This window comes from Camelus dromedarius, chromosome 9 (genome assembly GCF_036321535.1).
Source record: "Camelus dromedarius isolate mCamDro1 chromosome 9, mCamDro1.pat, whole genome shotgun sequence".
Taxonomy (NCBI): Eukaryota; Metazoa; Chordata; class Mammalia; order Artiodactyla; family Camelidae; genus Camelus; species Camelus dromedarius.
In genome coordinates this window covers 23631849-23658193 of record NC_087444.1, presented here as the reverse complement: position 1 = coordinate 23658193, position 26345 = coordinate 23631849, and the positions used below count along the sequence as shown (strand labels likewise).

Here is a 26345-nt window from a genome sequence, read left to right as displayed (position 1 = left end):
ACCCCAGAACCTGACTCGGACTTACTTGCTGGTGGCTTTTGTGTGCAGCCTCCTCCTCAATACTGTCGGTGAACTCAGTACTCGCATCTTCTGTGTCGTCCCCTGCAGCTGCACCTACAAGTAAGTCCAGAAGAGAAAGGTGACTCCCTTTGTAGATGCCTTCCAGACAGCAGCTAAAATTACACTCTTTTTTGCCATTCACCTCTGATGTCTTCCTTTCCCCATATGCATGGCTCACAAGGAAGACAGGACCAACGTGCCAGATCTGTACAAAAGACTCTCATTGATGCTTTCTTACTAACACTCAAGCTTACAGCTCAAAACAGAAGCTGCCTTTGACTGCACAGACCTGTACCTGAAGAGCCAGATGTCAGAGAGAGTGGTTACCCCCTCACTTAATTCCAGAAAGCTTGAAATATTCCCCCTCCTGCCACTAACTGGCCATGTAACCACCTTCCCGCCTGTGACATGGGCCCAAACTGATTGACTTTTTTCCCATCGCTGAGTGCTGAGAGGGTCCCGGATTTCCTTGGGATTAGGGCAGCCCTGCTCTACTCACTTTTCCATTGTGGGGATCGGTTGTGTGTGGGGTGATAACCTCTCTGAGGAACCCTCCTCTGAGGGCCCTGTGTCCTACTGAAGCTCAGGTCCAGTCAAGACCCAAGGCACAGAATGGTTCAGCTGTTTCCTAATTCCTTCCTCTTACCTCCCCTCTTCCCCATCTCCCCCAAACTCTTCTCCAATGCCAAGATCTTTTGCCTGATGATTTCTTGCACTGTTTTGTCCAAATGGAATTTAATCCATTTTTTTCATTCCCCAAAGATGAAGTTACTTGAGGCACAAACATATATGCTTGCACTAAGGGACAAGCAGTTGCAGTTCATGGTCTGGATAAAGGTCTACATTGAGCAAAAGAATCTTCTGCAACTTGATGCCTATGCTGTTCAATTCAGTAGACACTAGTCACATGTGGCTATTGAGCCTGAAGAACTGACTTTAATATAATTTAAATTAATTTTAATTTAAGTAGCCATACATGGCTGGTGGCTACCATGTTGGACAGCACAGATCTAGGGTATTTCTTCTTCTCCACATCTGTTAAAATAAGACTATTCATCAAATTTTAGATTAATGCTAGTGGCCCACATTATTGATTTCTTCTGAAAGTGTAGGAATTTGTAATTGTTAATTCCTTTGGACACCAAAGAAAATCTACTGTGACACTGCCTGAGCCTTATAGAACTTACCCAAATTAGAGAAACTTGAGATTAGAGAAACAGTTCTGACCCCGGCCTTGGGAACCAACCTGTTAAAACTCCTCTTCTGACCACTGGGTTAACTGGGCCTCAAAGAGATTAGGTGGCTTGACCAAGGTTACAATGGCTAGTCCCGGACAGGAGCTGAGCCAAGATGTCAAGTCTCTGGACTGTCAGACAGAGGCAACTCACCGAAGTACTAAAAGGGAATAAGCATTGCCCTCACAGCTTAATCTTATGACTCATTCCCTGGTCTTCATTATGAATGTTGGGTTCACTTTGGATCAAGGCAGTACCCTATTCAATACAGCTGTACTCACAAGGAAGCACCTTTACCACTAAGCATCTTTAAAGATCATGGCCGACTGTGTACAGTAGGGATTTCCAATACTTACTTTTTCAAGCCCCAGAACCGTCTCATTCAGGATACTGGTTGTGTAGAGGTGAATGAACACACTACCTAAGCTTTGGCTGTTCAGAAACTCACTGAACCTAGGATGCTGATTCATTTGAGGACATCTATATCATATTATGCTTACTTTGGAAAAATCTTTCCCTGTGCAAAAGTAGAGATCAGAGCCTTTTTTTTTTTCTAGCAAAGAATGGATTGTCCCGCTCAGTGATTAAAAAAAATATACTTTTCACATTGTTTCCCTTCTGGGTGTTGGACTCGAGAAGGATCCTTGGCTGAAGAAAGTTCAGCTCTATGAGGTCAGGATCCTCATCCCTGTACCACTGGGCCCACAGCCCAAGGTGATTCGGGTGCTACGTTCCAGAAGTAAGGTAAGTGGGGATGAGGAGGGTGATTGTCACTGGCCTTGAGGGCTTCTAACACTTTTGGCCCTTCACTTACCTTTGTCGGCCTTTCTGATGCCACGTCTGCATTTCTAGATAACGTTTTCTTTAATTCACTCTGGGGTGGGATACCATGATTTTGACTTCATTTGGAGTTAAAAGGCCAATTCCATCTCGACACCCTACTACACGGGGGTTTTGTTTTCCTTACTCATTTTTTAGCTAGCTTGTGGTCTGCTGTACTTCCTTCAGGGCAGCTTGAAGGGTTGCTCAGCCTTTACCAATCTGAATTAGAATGCTGAAAGCTTTTGTGTGTGTTTCCCTGAGGTTTGTAAAGTTAAAAAATTTATAGAAAAAAAAGTTATCCTACACAAGGTCCTATCTAAGTTTACATTAGACATCCCTCTTTCTGTTGTCATTTCTGGTTTTTCATAAGCGACAACAGAAAATTGCTCTTTGTGGGCAATACCCTTGTCTAAGCTTTTACAAAGCAACAAAACACTATGTTCAGAACTAAATTGGAATAGTACTTTAAATTTCTAACTTGAAGTTACTATATACTCACTAATTTACTGCTTATTTATGATAAATATGAAACAACATGCCTGCCACCTTTAGAATTTCTGAAAGCTAAGAATCTCTTCCCTCAATTTTAACTTGCTTCTCCAGGTTTTATCTCCATGGTTAAGTTTTACATGTTTGACTGAAAATTTTATTAAAAATTTTAATTTTTTTAAATACTTCTCAAGTTGTGGTTCTTTCAAGTTTCTAGGCTCTGAGCCACACATAATGAGGTGGTACCAAACCTCCCTTTCCTAGATTTAGAAAATTATCTTCTACCAGCTATCTGACTCTATAAAGTATACATAAATAAACTTCTCAAATACACTACTATAAAATCTTTGGGTGAAATTTTAAGTATTATACAAATATAAGGTCTTCTTTTATCATTAAGGCAAAAATTCACACTTTTGTGCTTTTTAAGTTGAGCATGGCATAATTACTGAGAACACAGACTCCGAAGCCAGATTGCCTAGGTTAGATTTCTGCATCTGTCATTAGTTATGTGACTTCAGACAAATCACAATCTTCCTGCAACTCAGTCCCCTCACCTATTAATTAGGGTTAATAGTAATATCCACTCCGTACACTTGTCAACTTTAAAAGGTTTCCTGCTTTTGAAGTGCTTAGAACAGTGCTCGGCATACACTGTGTACTCAATAAATGTTGCCTTATTATTATTGTTGTTTTACATTACTGTTGGTAAACTGGTCTCTGGGCTGAAGAGTTGAGGGTTGGAAATGGAGACCAGAGAACCTAAATGCAGTCAGCAGAAGGATCTCTCACATTATCAATGGATGATCTTGACTGAGTCTACCTGCACTTCTTCACTGCTGAGTATCTGTTCCCCAACAGGGGGTGTGAAGTAACATTCCTAGGTTATCCCTCCTTCACAGGACCGCTGAGAGACCACAGAGCGGTCAGTAAAGTAAGATGCACTCTTTTGAGTAGGTGCTTTACAAATAGGATTCATCATCATTAAACAACTGCCTTAAAAACTATCGTGGATGAATGAGCCTTGAGGGAAAGTCACAAAGTGTTATTTTGATTCCTCAGTGATGAGTCCAAACTGGGCTGCAACAATGCCATTGTCTCCAAATTCTACTCTCTAGTCATTATAATTTCCTTTTTAAGCCATTTATATGCAACCGACAGAAAAGGACTAAGATTTTCCCATAAAGTTACTCAGAACGTGGGAGTCATATTTGAGTAATTTCTGAAAGGGAATTCAAAGCGCTAAACTTTACAGCATGAACAAGTTTGCAGCGCCAAGGGCCCGGCCGTTTTCCCCTCAGCGCCAGGCTCTTGTGTGGCGTCCCCTGGGCCCATCTCAATCCCACTCCTAGGCACTCTGCCACGCGCTCTTCACCAAACTCTCACGTGTTCAGTCATGAACCAACTACTGCTGATAAAATATGATGATGCTACCTGACAGAATGGAAGGAAACATGTCTCCCATCAAACTGCAATTCTACCTGCATCTATTCCCCTTTGGACCATAGGAAAATTTTAAGATTTCACAGTCTTCCATAAGCTTCTGCCGAGAAATAAAATTCTTTAGCTAGACAGATTCTGATCTTGGAGCAGAAGTAGCTAGAAAACTGCTGTCTGCGGTCAAGCCCCATTATGGTGGTATCTCTGTGTCTTTAAATTGCAACATCTCTTAGGTACCCTTCCAGCCTGTTCTTAATTCAGAAAGCAACTATTTTCAGTGACTTAAAATTCTGTAATGTCAATGAATTCTCCCTGCTTATGATCTCTTTTTTCCTCAGAGAAGACAAGAAGAGGACTCTCCGGGAACATTTACAGGGACGGCACCACCGATCATCGCAACTGGCTCCTCACATTTCCATCCCACTCTCTACTACTTCCTTCAGCATGGAGAGCAGAAAAGGTTTTTAAGGTAAAACAGTTCATTTCACATTTCTGGGGGAAATATAATGCTGTTTCTTTAGTCTCACTTCCTTTAGAGCAGAAAAATTCAGGTTTCTTCCTCTTCCTTCCTTTAAATAAATACAAAGGCACTTGCTCATTCCAGAGCCTTACTTTGACTTGGAATTTTAGTACAGTAATCAATAGACTGATTCTCCTATAAGGAAAAAAAAGGTATGAGCTTTCTCTACTTTTCTCATAGATCTTTTAAGAATGAAACCAAATAGTTACTGTTTGGCCTTTGATAATTTTATTGGATCAGTAACAATTTTTTTGTGTGTCTCAACTAAAGTAGCTGAAATTCTAACACTTATGTATAAAAAAGCACACGCTCCATTTCAGCACAGATGTTAACACAGTTTAACACAGCACAGTGCCATGAAGAGATGAACTTCCAGAGGGAAATGTACAGCTTGTTTTGGTGGGAAATAGTCCTGGAAATAATCTAGCGCCAAGTTACTGGGTCATTTAACATGTCATTTCCTTCTTCATTTAAATTGTTATGAATCACTTTAATTTTTCTCAACAGCCCTAGGATCAAAGGTTTACGTGGAATAAAAGTAAACCTGCTTTTATTATCCAACTGATAATAGTTATTGGAAACAGACAGAAATTCATGATTTATAAAACATATTTGTATATATACACATGCCTCTAAAGTTTACAGACTGAGAGAGAGATTGGTATTTCATAGCAACGATTTTGATAACTGCAAAAAGAAGCATTGCATACTCAAGTTATATACTAAAAGCAAACCTACATGCATTTGCTAGACAATTATGAGTTCTCAAAGGGAACAAGGAAGTCGATTTAGTTCATATACTTAATTAACACCCCTACACTTCATTAGATCAAGCATTTTCCGGTATCGCTAAACTTTCCATTTTATCCAGAAAAAAACTGTATGATACTTTTATGTCTGGAATCTGACTTTAAACTACAAAAAGGGAATGTAATGCAAAAGGAATTAATATGCTGCTTTATGCATTTGATTATTCTTATTTGAAATCTGATAAAATTCGTATTGTCAGCTCTACAGTTTTATGTTTCCCTTCCACTTCCCATCCTTTGTTGAAAGCAAATTACAAATGCTAATTTTTTATCTGGGAACTTCATCCTGCCTCATGTGATTATATAGAAGTTGAGGACTTACCTTCTGTCAATATTCAAACTACTTAAAAGCTACATGATTGTTTTTCAATCATAATACAAAGGTTTTAAATTATTGCTCCAAATGTCTAGTGAGAGGGTAGCATCCAAAACGCAGTAAGATGGAGAACTATTACCCCACAGAAATAACTCTGACGTAATTTCCCATTGACTCATTCTTTCTGTTTTTCACTGGGTTGCCTTATATAAGCTCCATATTCCTAGCTATTCTTTCTATAATACACATGGTCCTGAACTACCAAAGGGAGAAAAGCAATCTGAGTTTTACCCCAAGAGAAACAAGGTAAAATACTCTATATGCTTACAGCCACAGGGTGTTAGTATCTGAAAAAGACAGCTAATTTCATCTATTGTACCTCAAGTACAATTTCTACAAGGCAGATGGAAAATGGACTTTAGAAGCATGTGGGTTACTAATATTTCCTCCCCACGCCCTAGGAAGTTTGTCGCACTTCCCTGCCGGGCACTGGCTGGAGAGCTGAAGAATCGCCAGTGAGGCCCTAGCTGATGAGGCAACTTGAGTTTTCCAGGGATGTGAAGATTCTGTGCCTTTTGCAAATAAAAAGACCAAGAATCCAGAAAACAATGACTATCCTAACAACAGGAACTAGAGTTTTCTAATACCAGCTCAAGGAAAGCAAAAGTATGGAAGTATTGTTCCTTCTAGGGCTTGCAGTCCAAAGGGAAGACTTTAGGTAGGTCAGTTAACCTCTATTCCTCAGGGAAAGGCGAAGTTTTGGTGTAATCTGATCTGTCCCTCCTTTCCCTGATCAGAGGACTCTAGACCCTACTGCAGACTGAAGCAGACAGAACTGAGATCAATTTTCTCAAACTGTTTTGACGCTATGAAGCAAACTTCTCAACCAGAAACTGAATTAAAAGCATAAGTAAGCATAAAAGTGATAAGCCTTTTATATGCATCTGCCACTGAGGCCACTTCTGTATAAACTGCACAACAGAATATACTAAGGAACCTCCTAAGGGAACTTGTGGCTTAGATCTAATATCCTATCCAGGTCAAGACTGTCTTGATCTTTAACAGATCTCACTACACATAATGACAAAACTAAATCTTTTAAAAATATGAATGAGGAAGGAGAAGAACCAAAACTATTGCTGCTGTCCACAAATGAATGAAGGGAAGTGGGTGCGGGAGAGGGGCAGGGTGGCAGGTAAGGGTAAGAGGTCACCCGATCAAAGTAAAAGGTTGACTATATTAAAACAGTCCCATCATGCCTTTTCCAAAAAGTTGTAACTTGGCTAAATAGCTAAAGAGAGAACATGCAAAAAAATGTTGATTTATACTAGTCACTAACAATCGCTAGACTTCAGTAGTTTAGTTTAAACCTGTAATAGAAAGGAGTTTAGGGGAAATATCTGTCAAAAGGACTTCCACTTCATCATTAAATACATCTTGGAGGTCCCGTTCAACTCTCTACTGCTAAAAGCTACACACTTCAACTACCCTGACCTCTTACAAACATTACAACCAAGAAGGAAATGTGAGAAAAACCAAATCTAGCAATATGGGTTTTTCTCAATTTAAGTTCTATGCTTCCAATTAAGCATAGCCTGAGCCTTTCAAGTTTTTTATTCAAGCACAAGGTTCTATAAGCACACAGTGCTTTATCTGAAATTATTGTGATGCTGAGAAATGCCTGGCAAAGTTAGAATAGTTCAGTAAGAGGAAAGGTCTGTGCTCCTGAAGAGAGAATGGAATCATATTATCTCATGCTAAATATGATTATATGAATGATGTGGTCCATGATAGCATCATGCATCTATGGGCTGCAGAACAAAATGACTTAGAATCATATTCCCTAATAAGATGCCAAATTATCACACAAATTTGTTAGACCAGCAAGCTCTCTCCAGTTAGCACTCTTTGCCAGCCTCATTCCAGATATAAAGACCAGAAAGTCAGTATCAGATTTTAGTCACATCTACGGTAGCAAGATCAAACTCTTAATTTCTCCTTTGCCACTAAATCATTTAATTTTCTAAAATGCTTCTCAAGGACCGAGATCAATGGCAAGTAACTATAGCAGCATAAGTTACTCTTATCTTTTTAGGGTCCAAATCAGGACCAGAATTCACTTACTTTTTTCCCTAATCTACATATTTTAATAATTTTCCTGTAGGAAGTTGGGTCTCTCATTATTCATCCAACTACCCTAATATTTCTAATACTCAGCAGCTGTTCAAGATACCAAGGGAAATTCCTACTTTTGTTGGAGGGTGATAGAAGCAGGAGTGGTTGTTTACACAAACTACTGTAATCACTATAAGCTATGAGAACTCGAGAATCACCTGTGGCTGAATCTTAATAGGAAACTTAGCATCATTGGTCTATTAGTAAAATTAAGGGAAGACATTTCCTAAATGCCTTGTCATCATATGGTGGGTTGACATTTCTACAGCTCCACTACCTGCCTCTTCACTTCCAGAAAGTTACAAAAATCTTTGAGGGGGAAAGGGTCACTAAAGATTGGAAGACTAAGAAAAATGGATGATTCTGCTTATACTTCCTATCTCCTTTCTTAAACGACCCTCTTTTCCCCCCAAAGCCCATTAAAACTGGAAAGCATTTTCTTTAAGACGAAGGCTTATGGCTGCCAATCTTTTGCAAAATACTTAATCAGAAAATCCAAGGATGTTTCTCCAGTAGAGTATTTTCTTTCCTGTCCACTTTAGAGTGACTGATGCTCTTTCTGTTACAGGCGTGGCTAAGGTTACAGAAACCTGGACAAAATTTAGAATGTAAGTAAACCGTGTCCACACACAAAAGTGAAAGAAATAAAAGTGTCATGTAAAAATGCAGGGAAAAAATAAAAACCCTTGTGCTCTGCCTAGTTTAGAAAGGGGACACATTCACGGTGCGAAAGAGCCTTAATTCCTATTAACCAAATTCCATGTTTAAAAACTGAACACTCAGCTTCTAACTAGGAAATTTATATCTAGCAGAAACAAGAAACCTCGTGGGTGAACAAAGCTCTAAAGTAATCTTGGTTACTTTTTATACTCTTGACATTTAGGATAGCAGAAATACAGTCTCCAGGGCCCCCGTGTTGCCACAAGAAAGCACTGAGACAGTGACCAAAATCTAGAAAGATCTGTGACATTTCGTTCTAAACCATCCAAACACTTCAAAGTCTGAAGTCTATTACTTATTTTAATACGGAGAAATGCTAAAGCACTAAATGGTGAAAATTATTGGCCTTCACGTAGTGCCAAATGAAAAGATGTAAGAAATAGTCTCCTCTGACTATGAGGTATTTGGTGAAATACTGAATTTAAAGGGGGGGACATTATCTTTGAAATTACCTTTTTATATAGAGAATTCTGACTCTAGAAGACCTCGGAGCTTTCTTAAAATCACGTTCTGACTCAATAGTACACCCTCAGTTTAAAGAAAACACTTTAATGAAGTTTAATCTGCACCAAATCTAATTTCACTGTCATTCGGTCATCAACTCTGCAATATTAGAGGTAAAGGTTTACTGTAAACACTTTCATAGTCTTTGCCTCTGCTGTATAACTTGGCCCTCCCAGTAGTTGCAGTCTACTATTGCAAGACTTGGCTTGGTTACCGTCTAAGAAGGATTATACAACTTTTGCAAGGTCATTCTTAGACTTTCAACCTCTTTCTCTCTCACTCTCTAATCTTGAAACTTTTGTTTGATTAAGAAATTGCTCTCACTCAAAGAGCAGGAGTTGATTGAATGGCAAAAATAATACACACGCATGCATTTATGACATGATATGGAACATATGAAATGGATTGTGAAAGTGGGGGAGGAATAAACTTTATTGGCCCATAGAAGGGATGAGAGAATAAGGAGGGAGGGCTGGGGAGAAGAATGAATATGGGTGGGAAAACTAAAATGGAATGATTTGAAATGTGCAAATATACTTTGTAGCCTTCACCATTCACCTTCGTGACAGATACGTACAGGGAAACACAGGCAGACTACAGTGAGTTTCACTTTGTGGCTGATGCTGCTTGTACCAGTTCTATCATTAGTAAGTCACCATTTAACTCTGCCACAGCCAGACAAGGCTCTCTGGTTAGTGCAAACAAGGCTCTCCATCCTGGGCCACAGCCTGGCCCGCCAGTGCTCAGAAGGCATGCTTGTGACGAACTCGCACGCTTCCCAGTTCCCCACCTCCAATGGCGGCCAGGCTCTCCAGCCTACTTAAGCGCTCCAGGCTTCTTCCAAGAACTTCTTCTAGCCGACCGCGTAGCACCTGGGCCCCTTCCAGTTCCACCTGCAGAGTTCGGTCTCTCTCAGAGCTGATTACATGGAAGGAAAATGGATTAGCCATCAACGTAATGAGTCCATAGATGCTTCCAAAGAGCTATCAGTGCCACTCGGAGCCATGAGATTTTTGGAGTAATTGTCCTCTAGGACACAATAAATGAATGTAGTCTTTGTTGTGGCACTTGTGTTCACTGCTGGCAGATTAGCAAGGCCCGCTTCCTTTAAAGCTTGTCCCTTTATCCTAGATTCTGGGCCAATCTCACATAAAATTATAGTTCCTAATATGTATCTCACACCCCTATATCCCACTAAAAGAAATTTAATCTTTTGACTAAAAGCGTTAAGTTTCTGAAAAACCAAAACCCAGGAAAAACTAAACACAGACTGAAGCAATTCTGAGCCAAGCAGGGCTGCTACTGAAGACATTTGTTTTCTCATGTGTTAACCAAACTTGACAATGCTCTGAGAAGGAATCCAGTTCACAGGGACCAAAGATCCAGACATTCTTTAAAAAGGAACATAATCAAGTCGTCCTATTGTACCTTTCCTCTGCTTTCATTTTCTTGAACTAAAGAGAAAAAAATTTTTTCACTCAACAATAAATTAGAAGAAACTGGAGCAAAAGAATAAAAATTAGGAAAGAGAAAAAGGGGCTGGTGGGAAGGCAATATGAGAAAAAAAATTAAGGGAATATAAATGAGCCAGAAGGATATAATATGCATGACCAAAAAGCAAGAGGTAGAAGAAAATATATTCCTCATGATGGCTATCAGTAATCCTGGGGTGATATTAGCCATAATGACAAATACATTTTCTTCAGTGATATTCAATGAATATCAGTGCCCTTTATAGCCTGACTCTTATGATGAAGCAGAGAAAAGAAGGGAACTTATACTGAGTGCTTACCATATGCAAGGCATTATTTTAGACAGCTGACACATCTCATTTGATCTTTGCAACAGCTATACAAACCAGGCCGTATTCTTGATTTAAACTTTAGACACTGAGGCTCAGAGCAATCGACGCAACAAATGACAAATTGGGCAGTCCCAGTAACTGCTTTCTTTTTCTCTCCCTTCATATATTGTAAGCATCTGCACTTAATGAGAAATAAAGGGAAAAATGGTGTAGCCACTCCCTTACCTCTCTGGATGGGCATGGAACTTCACTAGGCTGCTATAGAGCTGTCTCTCTGCTTGTAAGGCCTCATTGAGCCGACTCCGTTCATCTACCAGACCTTCCAGCATCAGCAGCAACTGAGGGGAAGAAAACAAAAGCAATGCACAAATGGAGATGTGAGACGTGAAGCCACAGTTAATCCTGAGAAAGAGACCCAGACAATGTATTTGCATGTCCTATGACTCAAAAAGCTCACGATCTTATCACTGACTTAACTATTCTACAGTGTGTTACAGTTTTCAAATCATTGTCACATTATCTTTTTTTTTCAATCCTTAAAGCTCTATAAGGGAGAATTCAAAATGGGAGCAAGAAGAAAAAGAGAGAAGCCAGAAGCACAGGAAAGAGAGAGGAGTAGAAGAGAAAGCAAGGGAGGGCACGAGGGAAACACACATGAGGACTTACGAGCACTCTTCATTCATTCAAAAATATTTATTGAGCACCTTCTATGTGTCAGACTCTGTTCTAGGGATAAGCTTACTATCTAGCGGGAGGAAAAGATTCATTTTCATCAGTCACATTCAATTCATCAGTCACAGACACGTGTCCTGTGAGCTATAACAGCGCTATGAAGAAGATGAGCTGTGACAGTGCACAACCAGCAGAGATGTGTTTAAGTGAACTAGCAGAGTGAAAAGCCAGACGGGAGTGAGGTGAGTAGTCAGTGAGAGAGAGGATACTAGAGATGGGGTGGGGGTGGAGTACAGGCTAACAGATCTTTTCAGGAAGTTTGGTGCTGAAGAAAGGTCAGATATGGGGCGGTAGCTACAAAGGAGCTATACATGTTAGAAAAGAGCATGTGTGGCTGCTACGGACCAAGGCAGGGAACTTGAGGGCACAGACTGTCTATGAAATTCCACCAACAGATACCTTCCTAAGTAACTACATTGACAGCTTTTCCATTGTTTATTTCACAGTAAAAATAAGGTTTCTGCTCCAATAACTTACCTGTTGTCTTCGGTTTCCAGAAGCTTCCTGACCCTGTGATTCTACTGAAGCAACTTTTTCCCGAAGAAGTAAGACTTCTTGGGTCAGGCGTTCCATAGCTGGTATGTCTTCAGGATCAACCAGCTGCATCTGCAGGTCCTAAAAGTCAAAAAACAAGTACAGTAAGAAAAATGCTATTCAGCAGAGGAACAAAGGAACAAATGCCCCTGAAACAGTCTGCTCTACTTTTAAATGGGATATTAATAAGCCATATGAAGGTAATGATATGTTCTTTATGACATCTTAGCAAGTCTGATATAAGTCAAAGAGAATATGGTAACATCAAGAGGCTCAGACTAGCAGCACATCAAGAAAATAAGCACTGGCCACGGGACTCAACGTATCCACACATTGTCTGAAGATGCCCTACAGGTGTTCTGAGCTGTAATCACGCCCAGTGGTCTTTAAAAAGCTCTGAAAGACCTTGATGAGGTCTTCTTTAATCTGCATGTTCCTGGTCAGGGACTCCATATCAGCAGCCTGCACCTGCAGCTCTTCCTCCTGCACAGCCATCATGGACTGGAGGGCAGAAAGTTCCATCTGTGGAGGAAAGAAATCCTGGAGTCAGTGGGTAGAGGAAACAGTATGTGTCACAGTTACATTTTAACACTGAAGCAAATGTTTTTCCGTATCATGTCACTATCAGCCAGTAATGCAAATAAAAGCCAGAGCATGAACAGTGTGCTACTGGGTCGGATCAACAAGCCACACTCTGTGGTACCCAAGGCTGCTTTACGGGAAGCTGTAACGTGGTTTGATGATGCCCTCCACTTTTGTTAGCACTATAAAACATACCAAATTTGTTTATTATACTACCTAAAAAATGAGTTACCATGAGCAGATGCATGAATAGATGTTTTCCTTCATATAAGTTTATATTTCGGCTAATAGATGAAAAAATTGATAAAACAGCTCCACTTTTGCAGACCTTAATGAATTAATGTCAGCTGTCTAAAATAATGGCATCAATCATCAATAGTTAACATCACAAGAGGTCACCAACCACCACACACCTCCTGATGGAAGAACACGCCACCACCGATGAAGAAGTCCTATCAAAAGTTAACACTGTAGGCCCTAAACTTTCAATGTTGTATCTTCCATCTCTCCTCACCAGAAAATGACAGCCAAATGATTTTACTATGACAAATTTCACTAAAAATTGTGATAATTACCACAGCCGCCAGCATTTACTAGGGGCTTACTGTGTTTCAGGCCTTAATAAATACTGAGTAGATTTAATCCTTTAAACAAACCTAGTGACCGGCTCCTGCCTACCTTTCCAACTTCAATACCTATAGCATTTTCCACCTCATTCATGAATCTCTAGGCACGCTAGGCTTTTCCTGTCAGGAATACCAGACTTTCTTTTGACTCAGAGCCTTTGCAGAGCCCACTATTCCCTCTGCCTGAAATACCTTCCCCAGAGTTGCCTCCTCCTCATCTCTGAGCCCCAGCTTACACATCTGCTCAGAGAAGCCTTCTCTGGCCACTCTATCTCCCACAGTCGTCATCCAAATTACTGTCTATTATTTCCCTCATATTGCTTATGCCAATCAGTAATTGTATTATGTATCATCTGTTACCTCCCCACTAGAAATTAATTACATGGGGTCAGGGACTCTGTTGATCTTGTTCCCTGCTCATCCCCACCACTTGCCCTGGCTTAGAGAAGGTCCCCACACAGCTGATGAATGAATGAATGAGTGAATGCGCCCAACAACCCTATAGGATAACGATCTTCTGCTCCTCAATTTCCAGATGAGGTGGCTGAGGCTGTGAGAAATTCAGGAACTTGTTTAAAAATCACAGAGCCAATAAGTGGTAGATCCAGGATGTGAACTCAAGGAAGTGGACTCAGAGCCACTAGGCTACGTCTGATATTTTTCATGGTAATTGCAAGTTATTTGTAAGTAAACATTTTAAGGAAATATTTTGAGGTAATTAAAAAAATAGTTGTGACAAGTGAAGACGGATGACACACAGCTAGTTTAAGGTATAATTAAGCTTCCTAAAGGAAGCAGTGTCTTTTTCTTTAAGTTTATATAAAGTATAAGTAATAAGCGATAAAAATTCTACTTGTGTATCTTATAATTCCATCAATGCTTATATCACCACTGTGTGGGCTCATGATAATGTATAACTATACCAAGGCATTTGATGATTCTGGGCTCCTGCGGCAGGTGAGGAGGAAATGCTCCTCACATTTCCCTCCTTGCTGAAGGAGCTCACTTAGTGTAAATCCTGACCTCTTCTCCACCTTGTTCCTCACTCAGCCCCAGCCAGGCAAAGGGACTGAACAGTTCACAGGGGAGGAATAAACCAGGCATGCCTGACATGATTCCACTCTTCCTTTTCTTGGGAGGTGGCTGCCTGTAGGAAGCCTGCTTTTCCACGGCTTCCCCAGGGGCAGGCTCTTCCCCACCACACAGTGTGGTCTGCTGAGGCCCAGGGCTGCCTGCCTGGGTAGACAAGTCTACCTAATTCTGGGGACCGGCCAGCAGGGCCATGGGCTCTTGCATTAAGTTCTCTACCTCAGCCTTTACCAGTAATACGGTACCAAACTATCTGCCACTACTTTGTTTCATTTCTCACTTTGTTCAGATCCTGGGGATGGAAGAAAGGGTGCTATTTATTAGGCCCTCTTCAGAGACCTCTGCCATTTTATATCCAGGTATTTGCTCCATGGAAGAAAAATGAAAGCATGAGGGAAAAAACCATTATTGCAGCCTGGTGAAGGTCTGCAGTTAGACAGACCTGGGTTTTAAGTCTTGGCATAATCTCCCTGACAAGGCATTTAAACTGAGCTTCAGTTTCCTCAGTCGTAAAATGGGAATAATAGCTACCTTTCAGGGCTACGTCAGAATAGAGAAAATGTATTTAAGGTGCGTGGCATGTGGCAGGCAATCAAAGAATGATAACTATTACTACCACCACTACTATTGTCTCAAGAGGGTGGGGGGGTATTTAAAAACCTGGGAGATTCTACATGGCTGTTGGTAAAGTCCTATTACTAGAGGGCATGTAAAGATGAACATGTATGACACTGCACTGAGAAATTGTAGCTGATTAAGAACACATAAGGCTGTGCAATACAGCTGAATACAGCTCGCTCAATATAGCCATTTTTTCTTTTAAACAATATTTTTCAAAACATCCATTTATCGTCATTCTAATTCTGTGATCCTGAAAACAGGAGAGAACCAAGAGGAACACTACTCTTAACTGAGTCCATTGAGATAAACAGGAACAGCATGTGGAAACTGAAATATCTGACATAATGGCAAGGGTAGAACCAAATAAGAGGAGGGGAACCAGAGGATTTTAAAGGTCACACGATTTCCTATCCTCAAAACTTGAGTCATATGACATGAGTCTGTTTGTAGGGAGAAACATGGTAATGAAAAGAGAGATTAAGAGGGACAGTAAGATAGTTTCATTACAAATATGAACACAGCCTTTATTGTACAGACCCAACCGTGGCAGAGCTGGAACAAGACTGTGGAGCTACAGAGACCGGCCAGCTAGACTTAGCTGAGGAGCCCAGGACACTGGCTGACCTACAATAGAGGCCACGGCAGCATGAAGGCTTGTGGTTTTAGTCTGGAACTCTGCATGGTGGCCCAAATGCTTCTCCTACATCATAGCTGGACATAAGCTAGCTGTGTAAGGAGGCAGAAGGGGCAAGGGTTCTGTAAGGCGGAGAGGCCTCTTCAAAAAAAAAACTGATGAAAACTCTATTGCTAGAAATAAGAGCATAAGAATGGGGAAAATTATCTGCACCAAGAAATGACTTCTTAGGGAAGTATTTTGAGTCACTAAAGACTTGAGTCTAAGTGACTAAAGTCTTAGCTTCAGCATTTTTTACTTGTATAACTATTCCCCAGCTACATATTAAAAAAAAAATCAGTGTTTCAGCTTCCTCATCTATAAAATAGGGCCAATGCCACTTACTTTGCAGAGTTATACTAGTGCTAATTTAAGCACCCAGCAGAGTGCACTGCATGTAGCAAGTTCTCAATAAACATTATGCATCTTCTCAAATTTCTCTTGTTCCATGTTCTAAAGCTAATTTCATGGATCTAATGTCATAATTCTAAGCAACAATTACATAACACTTCATTTTTTCACAAGTCCTTTATAATTATTTTATTACATTTAGCAATGGGCAAAGAAAGCTGTGTTTTTTCAACACTTGGAAAGTTTTAATGGTCCCCATTTATTAAAAACAAGAGCATCTTGGTGACATAATGTATAAATACAGCAATTTCTATTTTTCTTCAGAAAGAAAAAACGACCCAACTTGCATTTGGACCCAGATATTATACTTGGAGAATTTTACTCTTTTAAATATAAACTATTTTCTTAAAAAATAGGAATTTAGAAATTAGACTTGACTAGAAAACTCACCCGACTTTCTCTCTCTTTTTTTGCCATGAGCTCCAGTTCCTCTTTGGCATTGCTCAGTTCTTTTTCCAGCCCTGCAATTGTATCCAAGTCTCCTAAAAATGAATATATAGTGCTAATTTTAATCAGTATTAACCTAATGTGATTTCTGCTGCCTTGTTTCTGAGTAATTTACTCTAAGACACAATTCAACAACAACAAAATATATATGCATAAGTGGTTCTTTGAAGCATTATTTGTAATAGCAAAATACTGCAATCAACCTACATGTCTATTAAAGAAAAAAAACTGAACAAAGCAGAGTATATCCACATGATGATGTACTACATAGAGCTGTAATTAAGTGCGAGGAGTATCTTTATGAACTGATGTGGAGTGATTTCCAAGATTTATCATTAAGTACAACAAGCTGGGTACAAAAGAATACATCTAGTGCAATGTGTTTCACATTAGGAAAAGGGGGAAGCAAGAATACACACATCTCATATACACACAGGGTGACTCTGTCTGCTTATTTCTGCAAAAAGAAACACAGGAAGGATAACTCAAAAATGAAACTGCTTGCCTTCAGGGAAACAGGAAAGAAATTAGAAGGAAAGGAAGTAGATGGGACTTTGGAGTATACGTTTCTATACTTTTGAGCTCTGAAGCATGTTAATGTTTTATAATTAATGTGTAAAGTTATTCAACAAGGAGGAAGAAAAAGCCTAAAATCAAATGCTAACATAAGTAAATGAATCTAAATAGCAAATGGATAACTATCCAGCAGATAATTAAAATAAATATGTGTATCTCCAAATAATTTTTGAACTCAGTATTCTTTTTCAAAGGTATCTTCTCATTTCTTTTCTGTAGATTTTCATTTGCTTTTAAAACAAACCTCTAATAAGAATAGAACCACAGAAAACATTCTTTTAATCTGTATCAGCTGTATTTTCAAAAACAAAAATTGAAAAGCTCAGTTTTTCCAGGAACAAACTGCCCTGGGAGTGATGCCACTGAATCAGACACTGAGGAATGAAATCAGTATTCTAACTGTGCATCCTCAGTAGGAAATATTCTAAGGATAAAAAGAAGTAAATTTTAAACATTATTTAAAAGACTTAATGTTGATAGTGGTATTCAAGTAACAACTCTGAAATATTTTTTGTGTTTTGTGCAAATGTATAAATATGGTGATGTTATAGGTAATAAGGTTTCTCAATGTTGGGAGAAGGCAGATACAAATAGGAAAAAAGAGGAGAAAGAACTTATGCTGTTACACTGGAATTAGAGGAATCAGTATCAAATGGAGACATATAAACATCCTCAGCCCTGTTCACGTAAAAGGGCCTAGAAGCAAATGACAAACCTGTAGCTATGAACCCATCTTACACTCAGATATTAGTATACAAATGCCATGAGCCACTAAAAGGAAACTTGAAGTAATGGAAAATTTCAGGGCTGAGGCAGGCAAAGTAAAAGGTGACCACGAACACCTTACTGTGCCAGAAGGTGGAGAAGTGCTCAAAAACTGATGGGGAGATAGTGAAAGGACAAAGGAACAGCTTCAAGGGGCTCCAATTGGCCAAATCTGGGATAACTCGGTCCTCAAATGGAATAATGACAGAAATGGATAATAAAATGATTTTTAAAAACCCATTAGTCCATACTGGCATATATAAACAAATGGAGTAGGAAGGATAGAGAAAGGGCATGTCTCCTTTAGAAAAGAACACACACTAATAAAGAAGTTTTAGAAATAGAAAATCACTTTTTTAAACTACCAATGTAATAGTTGGTTCAAGCAAGCTCAAAGAATGCTGAAACCACTAGATGAATGACTGTGGGAAAGCAGAACTGTCCACAGCTCAAGGTCTTTGCCGGCAGATCAGTTATTAATCACAAAGGGGAAAATGAGCCTTTATAGTGGAGAGACCTGGCAGACACAACCCTAACCAGATGACAAAACTTAGTATTACCAAGAATAATAAACCTGACACCACGTGCTCCTGACGTGATGCCCTGAGGAAGACATCATCCGTGTAATATTCTTGCCAAATATGTCTAACTTGAATCTAACCATGAGGAAACAGTCAGAGCCAGACGGACGGCCATTAGCTGGCCCGGAGTTTTAAAAAATACCAATGTCAAAAAAGACAAAAAAAAAAAGGCTAGAAAATTGTTCTACATTAAAGGAGACTAAAGAACCACGACAAGGAGATGCAATGCCTGATCCCTGAGGGAAAGCAACCAGCTGTCAAGAACATTACTGGGACAGTGGCAACTCTGAATATAGACTGTATTTTAATACTAGGACTATATTACAGCTAAATTTCCTGAGTGTGATAATTACATCGTAGCTAGCTAGATGAATACCCCTGTCTTAGGAAACACATGATGAAATGTTAAGGGATGAAGTATCATGTCTGTAAGTAATTTTTAAATGGTCCAAAAAAAAACATGATATCTGTGTGTGTGTGTGTGTGTGTGTGTTGCACATGCAAGAAATAATGCAAAAGTGGCAAAATGTTAACAACTGGTGAGTCTTAATAAAAGTGTGTATGGGTATTCACTGTAGTATTTTTGCCACTTTTCTATACGTTTGAAGTTTTCAAAATAAAAGATTAGGAATGGTGCTTTTTAAAAAAAGGTAAATAAGGAGTAAATTAAACAAATCCAGCATTCTTTACTCTTCGAGAGGCATGAAGTTTCCCACTAAAAAATGACTATACTTGCATGACTCACCTACAGAATTCCATAGTGCCCTACACTGTAACACAGACACAAAGTTGTTACATTCTTAAAATCATTAAAAAAAAATCATAGGTTAATTCTCCAAGTCCACAACATAGCACAATACTCTCCTCTGCATTAATCATGGTGAGCCCCTACTTCTGGAACTCACTGGGTAAGTTTTTGAAGCTTCCCTAGATCCCAACCTTTTGATCTGTGAAAGTCAAAGACTCCAATCCAAAGCACCCATTGGAGTTTGCTCCCACTGTGCACAGAATTTGGTTGTTCTTGGGGAGTCCAAGGCCTACTACCATCTCTTGGACGAGGTGGACAAATGACTCACTGTACACTGCCTACCCCTCCCGACGCTCGAACGCAGGTTATGTCACATTACAGTGAGTAGCCTCAGCCTGCTTAAAAGATACCCAGGAGGAGGTGTCAGCCCCATGGTCCTGCTGCGTAGGTTAGGAAATACTACCTCCTGCATTTCTGAATCCCTGCAAAGCTATCTGAAAAGAAGAATTAGAATGCAGCTTCCCCGGGTCAAATCATGTAGCCAAAGCAATAGCTTTAATTCAAGATCAGTTCTTCCTAGAACATACATGTCTTTAGCCTTTCAGTGAAATCTAAACTTATTTTTTCCATTAAGGCAAGGGGAGAAAGAGAGTCTTGGCCAATCCTACCAACAGAGAATTACAGGAAGGAAATAGAGAACGTTCTCTAATGAAAAGAAATATGATACTTACCCAGTGAGGACCTGGGTATGCTGGTATCCCCTCTGGCAGTCAGTGAAGTGCTATCATCTCTGGAGGGTATGTGCATTGAACCCTAAAAATTGGAAGAGTCAGGGGATTTAGGAAGATGCAGAAACCACAATCACAATGACTAGGACTTGGAATGTTTCTCAAACAACTTGGTAGTAAAATTATCACACTTATGCCTCAGATGTAAAAAAGAACATGCAGTTGGCATAAACATCTACCCAAGTCTATAGTTCTCACTCGATCAGTCTGCTCTCCAAGATGGGGGCTGATGGAGGTGACTTCAGCTGGTCGGTTAGAGTCGAATGCTTGGGACACCATGAAATCCTTCCCTCCTAAGTACTGGCGCAAGGCCTGTAATTCTGAATTTCTTTCCATTAGGGCTTGTACCATCTTTTCTGCAGCAGCCTAGGAAGGAAATCATATATAACATTAGAGAGATATTCTAACAGAACAAAATTTGTGTTCTGATGGCATTTGTTAAAAGCCAACCATTTAAGAAAAGCCAGTAGGGCCCTAAGAAATAGTTTCCTTGCTTTCACTTGACAGGAAAAAACATAGTCGGTGAGTGGAAAGAAAGTCTCTCATAGGCAGAATATTGGAAAAAATGGGAATATAACATGTATATTACAGATAAAGTAATCTAAAATTGGTTCTGCTTGTAAGTATCAGGCTAAAGTATTAAGATTCTGGTTTGAATCGGGGAACAGATGTCTTCCTTTACTCTGGGATCCATGTACCTTTGGCCTGGATGTTTTCTGCCCAAACATTTGTTAGGTTTGCCCCCTTTAGGTCTTTGCCAAATGTCAGTTTATCAGATTAGTCTTTTCTGCATATCCTATCTAGAACAGGAATCTTTTCTCTACTCCCACTTCCCCTTGTCATGCTAAATTTTTTTACAGTGCACTTACCAGTAATCAACACACCTGTTTATTCTCTATCTCTCTCTCCCTGAACTGAATGTAAGTTTTCTGAGGGCAAGTACTGTGATGTTTTGTTCAGTGCTGAATTCCAAGCACCCAGAACAGTGTTTGATACACAGTAGGCACTTGATGCTTAGACACTAGATACATATTTATTGAATGAATCAATTACATAAAAACATTTTATCAGACTACATGATCAGGAGAATCTGAACCTCCAAATCACCAAACCCAGTTTATTTCATTTCAAATCCCACAGTTTTTTAAGACGGATGATGGCAAAATAAGGAAAAGATCTAGAACATTTTTTGTGACCATTACCACATAGAAACTCTGCATTTAATCAGAAAATCTAGAAAAGATAAACTAAGGCTAAAATCACTGAGGGTATAAGATGAATACATTAGCTACATTATAGCATCAACTGTCTCCAGAGAGAATTACTACTGATTTAAATCAGAAATCACAAGAGCTCAGCTGCTAAGGGAAATAAAAGACCCACCTTCCAGTTTCAGTATGTAAAATTCAGGATTTGGACATAACCATCTTAGAGGTAACAGTACATTATTAATTTGCCTTAAAAAAAAAAACGCTGTGGACATTACTATGGGAAGAAGCAGAGTAAATAATACACAAGATGTCTTGTGTCATACCTAGGGTCTACCCAGCGTGGTGTTCTTTTCTAGTGGTGGTTTTAGCACTGCTCCTCCGAGTGTGGTTCCCGGACCCACAGCCTCACCATCATCTGGATGGTGCTTGAGTCCAGCCTCTCTACCTCTTAATTTCTGCCTCTGGGGGTGAGCTTGGGAATCTGTTTTTAAAAAGCTGTTCAAGCGATTCTTCTGCACACAAAAATTTGAGAAGCAGATCTAGAAGAATACAACTATTACTCTTCTTCTTGAGTTGAAAATCTTTTGCAATTTCAGTCATTTCCTAGGTTCCACTATTTTACCACCAGTGGTATATTAAGTGTAATACGACTAACTCTTTGAAGTTACAACGGGTGAAAAAGAAAACTCAAAAAAAGACTTGTTAGCCTCTTGCCAAAGACTTAAATAATTCATGATGATTTCATGAGGTCTATTCCAGAAGCAGTTTCTGCAGCACAAGGCAGCATGTTTCTAACAGAATGTGTATTGACTTCAGTGGGCCTTCCATAATATAGGGAAGCATTACAGAACATTATTTTCAAGTAGCAGGCAAATGATAAGAATCTTGTTCCCTCTGAGGACTGAGTAGGGGGAATTCTGAGTGACTGGCCCCCGAAATGTGGCACAAGTCAACTATACCACTGTCTAGCCTTTAGGAGAAAAATACTTGGAAGTGAGGGTAAATTAAGAATTTACTTTTAAAATACTTGTGTACCATTATTTTGAGATTACTATATCCTATATTATTACGAGATTATTTATTCTCATCATGAGCTTTGAAAAAACACAACTTTTTGCTTCCCTTAAGATAACTCAGATTTTACATGAATTAAGAGAAAAAGTTTTCCCATATTCTAGCTAGAAACACAAAATATCACTCAAGTCTTGATAATTTAGAATCAAAATCCAAACATTCCACAACCCCATATTCTTTTCTGTCAAAATTATCAAAACGTTGAGGAAAAGAAAATGTGCATAACGAAGTTAATGGGTGGGCATGTGTATTGCTTGGGCACCCTTCCAAATGCAAAGTGTTCCAGAAATATTTTACACTTTGATGACTGACGTAAACTGTAGTCTAGTTAATAGAGAGAAGGAAAAAAATGAACAGAATGGACTGTAAAATGACAGAAATATACACATCATGAGGTTCAAACGCTTCCTGCCCACTGACCGTAACGCACAAAGTGATACTTGTCTGGCCCGTGCGTTAGTCCTTACTTGGCTCTCCTGCTCCCTGGTGCTCATGGACTGAAGCAGGCCCTGAATCTCCATTTCATATTCCACCGCCTGTTTGTTTCGGTCACTCAGAAGGTCCTGCAGCATCCTTTCCTTTCGCTGCAGACGCTGGCACAGCTCCTCAGCTATTTCACTCTGCCCTGGTCCAAGTTTGCAGAGCAGTGTTGCACTAAGATCCTAACACAGAAGGGACAGTATAAGTTTTGGAGGAGAAAATTCCCTCTACTTGCATGTCAAAGGGCTTAAGAGAATCTATCGTAGAAGAGAGAGCTGTGAGATTCTGGAGAGCAAGGATGGTATTTCATTCATTTTTGTTTCCCCAGATCTAGCACGGTCCTGGCACACAGACGACTATAAATACAAACACCGACAATACAGAAAATTACTTAGAAAGGCAACTTTCCCTACATGCCTAGGGTACGTAACAATTAACATTAGATGAGGCTACACGGGTGCTCAACTCATTTATTTCATCTATGTCCTCCCCAGTGTAACTCTTTAGGGGGAACACAAAATGGAAAGCTGAAGAGTAACGATGACTACGTTTATCAGCATGGTGCTGCAGTTCCCACTCCCGGGCTGGGAGGGAGCGCACAGTGGTTACAGCTGTGGAGCCCCACTGCCTGGGCTGCACACTGGCTCTGCCACTTATGAGCTACGTCACTTTGGACAAGTTACTTCACCTCAGAAGTCTGTTTCCTTGTCTGTAAGAGAGAAATAATAGCATGTACCTCAGAGTTAGGAGGATTCAACGAATTAATATCCATTAAGTTCTTAAAACACTGCGTGACACAGCAACAAGCACCACAAGGAACGTTAGTTACCGTGCTGTGGGTGCGCTTTCTAGATCTCATTAACTCTCACATAACTTCTTTAAGAAAGGCAACTGTCCCCTGGAGTCCATAGGTATAGGGAAAAAAGTCCCAGTGAAAGCCAATAACTTGCCCGGGGACAGAAGGGAATTAAAGACTTGGAGTCCCTGGCCTCCCAGACTTCCAGACTCCCAATCCAAGACAGATCAGGTCATCACTAAACCAACTGCTTTTAAGTTAACTAAAGTCTTGCCTCCACTTCTTTGTTCCTGTCATGCAGAGATGTCTGTAACTGCTGAACGACGCTTTCTTGTTCCTTCTGCCAATGGCTAAATTTGGTTTCCATTTCTTCTTTCAGCCATTGGAGGTTCTGACAGGTAGCAGATAACTGCTCCACTTCCAGGCCTTTGGCCCTCAGGAGACTCTCCATACTCTACCGTCACAAAGAAAGCAATTGTAAGTCGAAGGGCACCCTATCCTTGGGATAAACAGGAAACTTGATCCACCTTCAAATTAGCTCCTAAATTACCTATCAATTTCTTTTGTAAAAGGAGAAAATTCAGTCTCTAATCTAACAGTGCCATACTGGCCTGTTTTTTTTTTTATTGATTTATAATCATTTTACAATGTTGTGTCAAATTCCAGTGTAGAGCACAATTTTTCATTTATACATGAACATATATATATTCATCGTCACATTTTTTTCTCTGTGGGCTACCATAAGATCTTGTGTATATTTCCCTGTGCTATACAGTATAATCTTGTTTATCTAGTCTACAATTTTAAAATCCCGTCTATCCCTTCCCATCCTCCACCCTCTTGGCAACCACAAGTTTGTATTCTATGTCTATGAGTCTATTTCTGTTTTGTATTTATGCTTTGTTTTTTTCTTTTTGTTTTTTAGATTCCACATATGAGCGATCTCATATGGTATTTTTCTTTCTCTTTCTGGCTTAGTTCACTTAGAATGACATAATGGCCTGCTTTTTATTCTCATCTAGCTCGGATAGAGATAAATGTACGTGCTAGATGAAGTATTTTGGAGGAAACAGACTATGCTATAGAGAAAGTAAAGAACTTCTTTAAGTGGCAGATGGTTAGATATATAAGCGCTAAAACAAATATAGAGTAATAGCCCAGCATAAATATTAATAAGACAAGTAAGTGTTCTCATTGTAGCCAGCCCCACACCAACACATCTATACTATTAATGAGAAAAACACCATAAAACACTTGCACACAAGCAATGTTTATATAAACATATAGAGATATTGACAAGGGTTAGAAATAAATTACAACTAGGTATAAAAATCATTTATTCACCGCCCACCCTACAAAGTTCATAGTAGAAGTGCTAAAATGTCTCACTCCCTAATCTATAAGGATGGAACTAACGACTGCTATTTTTGTTTGCTTTTGTATTTTTTCCCTTACACAGCAAAGATCCTGGTTTTCAGAAAACAATGGAAGAGGTGATGTTTTGGGCTCAGAATCCGAGTAGGAGAGGATTTTGCTCTTACCTGCATGGTAGCTTCATTAGCGGAGAGGACACCGCGCAGTCTCTCTAAGTCATGATCTCGCTCTCTTACAGCAAGATGAAGTTGACGCAGTTCTTTTTCTTTCTCTTCTAGAGTGGAGAACTTTTCATCTATAGCCCGCTGAAAGCAAAGTAAGCATCCCAAAGCTCTGTGAGAGTCATTGTTCTGATCACTCTTATTCAGTAAGATTCCAAATATAAAAGAATGGAAAACCAACCCCAAAAGGCAGCAAATTAAGTAGACACACCTTTCTTCAGTCCCCCTGTGGATGGAATAATCCAGAGCATCATGAGCAAAACTAAGGTACATACCTCGAGCGCAACATCTCTATCTTGTATTCGCTGCCGAAGTTTCTCAAGCAACATTTCATTTGCTTCAAGGGTTCTGTCCAAATTATCTCGATACTGCAGGAGCTCCCGAAATTCCTAATGAGACCAAAAAATATTTTCATTTATCCAGTATTAACTGAATTCCCACACTTTGCCTAGCAATGTCAGTGATTCAGGATAAAAAACAAAATGCGGTCATTCTCAAGGGGAACACAGTTCAGCAGAAATAAAAGAAATATAAATTGTTAACTATTCTGATTCCCATACATTTTCCCGTGTAGCTGGCTACTAGGGGGACACAGGATGCATTGTCTAACTCTGCCTGAAGGTGTCGCTAAAGACCTCAGAAAAGAGATTAACGTTTGCCCTGAGTCTTAAAGGACTTAACGAGTTTCCCAAGAGGCTGTGGGGATATTTCTATTAGAGGAAAAAACGTATGCATAATATCTGCAGACTATGAAAAAATTGTATGCGCAGCAAAATATAAGGGATTCAATGTGACTAAAGCTTAGAGTAGGTGTTAGAACTGATCACTCTCTTCTTTAGTGTTCCATCTTCCCCTAAAGCTTAGAGTAGGTGTTAGAACTGATCACTCTCTTCTTTAGTGTTCCATCTTCCCCTAAAGCTTTCACTTTATCATCTAAGAAACTTCATGGAAATTTCTACACAAAGGTCTTCACCTTAGTATGTGGGAGCAATAATCCTACCTTCCCCTCGTCTTCCACATACATAACATAGTATTTGACTCACAGAGCTGCTTAGGAACTACTGCTGAGTATTTATTGCTTAAGTCTTTCAGGTCTATATTTATTATTTCCTGTACTTGCTG

The 26345-nt window shown here is 39.6% G+C and overlaps 1 protein-coding gene across 28 annotated transcripts in view; it reads right to left on the bottom strand.

The window, feature by feature from the left end:
• PDE4DIP (phosphodiesterase 4D interacting protein) overlaps positions 1–26345 on the bottom strand; it is a 206059-nt gene that overhangs the window by 37962 nt on the left and 141752 nt on the right. For all 28 annotated transcript variants that reach the window (XM_064488900.1, XM_031457924.2, XM_064488894.1 and 25 more), the window contains 12 exons: positions 25499–25612; positions 25170–25307; positions 23903–24082; positions 22820–23014; positions 20266–20433; positions 20011–20092; positions 16553–16644; positions 12566–12682; positions 12104–12241; positions 11120–11232; positions 9881–10008; positions 26–114 (listed from right to left, as the gene is read on the bottom strand). In XM_064488900.1, the coding sequence (XP_064344970.1) occupies positions 26–114; positions 9881–10008; positions 11120–11232; positions 12104–12241; positions 12566–12682; positions 16553–16644; positions 20011–20092; positions 20266–20433; positions 22820–23014; positions 23903–24082; positions 25170–25307; positions 25499–25612 (1554 nt within the window). The remainder of the gene's footprint in view (positions 1–25; positions 115–9880; positions 10009–11119; positions 11233–12103; positions 12242–12565; positions 12683–16552; positions 16645–20010; positions 20093–20265; positions 20434–22819; positions 23015–23902; positions 24083–25169; positions 25308–25498; positions 25613–26345) is intronic.